Source organism: Microtus ochrogaster, unplaced genomic scaffold (assembly GCF_000317375.1).
Source record: "Microtus ochrogaster isolate Prairie Vole_2 unplaced genomic scaffold, MicOch1.0 UNK1255, whole genome shotgun sequence".
In the NCBI taxonomy this organism is placed as follows: domain Eukaryota; kingdom Metazoa; phylum Chordata; class Mammalia; order Rodentia; family Cricetidae; genus Microtus; species Microtus ochrogaster.
In genome coordinates this window covers 507-3032 of record NW_004950353.1, presented here as the reverse complement: position 1 = coordinate 3032, position 2526 = coordinate 507, and the positions used below count along the sequence as shown (strand labels likewise).

At 33.8% G+C, this 2526-nt stretch overlaps 1 protein-coding gene across 1 annotated transcript; it reads left to right on the top strand.

The window, feature by feature from the left end:
• The first annotated feature begins 1115 nt into the window (after positions 1 to 1115).
• On the top strand, positions 1116 to 2009 carry LOC102002843 (olfactory receptor 4F21-like). Its single transcript, XM_013355647.1, is given in 1 exon segment — positions 1116 to 2009. A coding segment is annotated over 1 exon segment (894 nt).
• Positions 2010 to 2526: the final 517 nt, after the last annotated feature.

Genomic DNA, 2526 nt, shown 5'->3' with positions numbered 1-2526 from the left:
ATTTGTTTAACAAAAAGAAAACACCAGGTTTGGGGCTCAACCTCTTTTTTGATGGCAGAAAGCACATAGCTGATTAATCACAGATCCTGGATCAAAAGCTTAGATGTTGTCTGCTATGCTGTTTCTTCTCTGAATGAAACTACTATTCAATATGATAAATCTTTTCCTAGAGTTATGAAAAAAGATACTTGCATGATACCTTTGTGTATATATGTGCCTTTGTAATCCATGTGTCTGTAAAAGTTCAATGAACAGAGGTCGTTCATCATAATACTAATTTTTAGGAATAATTGTACAATAAAATGGGAAAGCATATTGACATAATGTTTTCTTCTGGATATATACCCTTAAGGTGAGAATTTCTATATTATATGGTACTTCTCTTTTAATCATTTCCATCTTTTTTCATGTCTTCTTTTTCTTCCTTGTACCCCAACTCACTTCTCTTTTTTATTATATTGTTAACGATAAAACCAATATAAGGATAAAATTTGTTAGACCACCACAACTATACTGTGCTGCAAATAATTCTTTACTCTAGTTTTTCAACACTTTCCATACTTTTTCTCTTTAATGAATGTGTTAATTTAAATTGTCATCAACAGTTGGTAAAAATATTCTCTTTATAAAGGTTCATTTAAAAATTACGTGTCTTTTCACTAAGTTTATGCTTCATGTTTGTGGAGATCTCAGGAAAAACAAGTTATCATTAGATTCTTTGGAGCTAGAACTATAGACTATTGTAATCTACTTGATATAGATGCGAAGAATAAAACTAGGAAAGACCCTAGTTTTCTAAGCAAGTATTCTTAACTGATGAGGCATCTCTCCAGGCACTAAAATCCTCTTTTAAAGCCCACCAAACCTTTTTGTCTTTGAGTTTTTGTTCAAAACATTTGTTACAGGTGTTAAGTCCTATTTTGAACTAATTTATAAATTTCAGATTATTGGTTGTGTATAGTATTTACTTCTCTCACACTACTTACTTTAAAGCCAGTTTCAATGCTGTAGTAAAATAGATTTTCATAACTTGGATGTTCTCCTATTCTATTGATAAAATTATAATTCACAGTTTCTCACATTTCCCCCTTCAGGTAGCACTGCCAACAAAGCCAATGGAAGGAAAGAATCAGTCTCTGGTGTCAGAGTTTGTGTTCCTGGGGCTCACCAATTCTTGAGACATCCAATTATTCCTTTTTGTGTTCTCCTCCATGTTTTATGTAGCAAGCATGACAGGAAACTCCTTCATCATGTTCACTGTGGCTTCTGATCCTCACTTACACTCTCCCATGTACTTTCTGTTGGCTAACCTCTTCTTCATCGACTTGGGTGTTTCTTCTGTTGTGTCCCCCAAGATGATTTATGATCTGCTGAGAAAGCATAAAGTCATCACTTTTAGAGGGTGCATCACTCAAATATTCTTCATTCACTTCGTTAGTGGTGTGGAGATGGTTTTACTCATAGCCATGGCTTTTGACAGATATGTGGCGATATGTAAGCCTCTCCATTATCTGACCATTATGAGTCCAAAGATGTGCATCTTGTTTACAGTGGCCTCCTGGGTGGTTGGCTTTATCCATTCTCTCATCCAACTGGCTTTTGTAGTAAACCTACCATTCTGTGGACCAAATGTTTTGGACAGCTTCTACTGTGACTTTCCCCGGTTTATCAAACTTGCCTGTGTAGATACACACAAACTGAAATTACTGGTCTCAGTCAATAGTGGATTCATGTCTATAGGTTCCTTCTTCATGCTGATCATTTTCTATATTATCATCATATTTATTGTTCAGAAACATTCTTCAAGTGGCTCCTCCAAGGCTCTGTCTACACGTTCAGCTCATGTGACCGTGGTGGTCTTATTCTTTGGCCCTGTGATGTTCATCTACACATGGCCTTCTTCTTTCACACACTTGGATAAGTTTCTGTCCATATTTGATGCAGTTGTCACTCCCTTTCTGAACCCTGTGATCTATACATTCAGGAATCAAGAAATGAAATGGCAATGATGAGAGTATTTAAACAGATAATGGATTATAGACAAATAATTAAACACTTGCACTCTGATCATTCTTAATTGAGCGTAAATGTTCAGTTAACTAATTTCTAAGAAAAATATTTCTTTCTAAATTTTGGTATGTTTAGTCATATTCATATATCTTCTATTTTGTCTTATACTTAGTAAAAATGACAATATATCATTTATTTGTATAGCAAAAATATAACAAATCTAAATATATATGAAATAATGTTTCCCTGAAGAAAGCTCTTAGACATAGAAGGGGGAATGTCACTTTAGTGTCTTCAGGTAAAGAAAACTTTTTGGTCTTCTTTTACTTTTATATTTTAAAATAATACATGATACATGTGCAATTGCCTCAAATACTTGTAAGCAGAATTCAAGAAACACCAAACATTATTTGTAGGACAATTTGGCTTCATTCATACTTACAAGGATAATGTAACATGCTTAAAATCAATAAATATCATTCATCACATAAATAGTATCAAAGTCAGAAGCTTCAT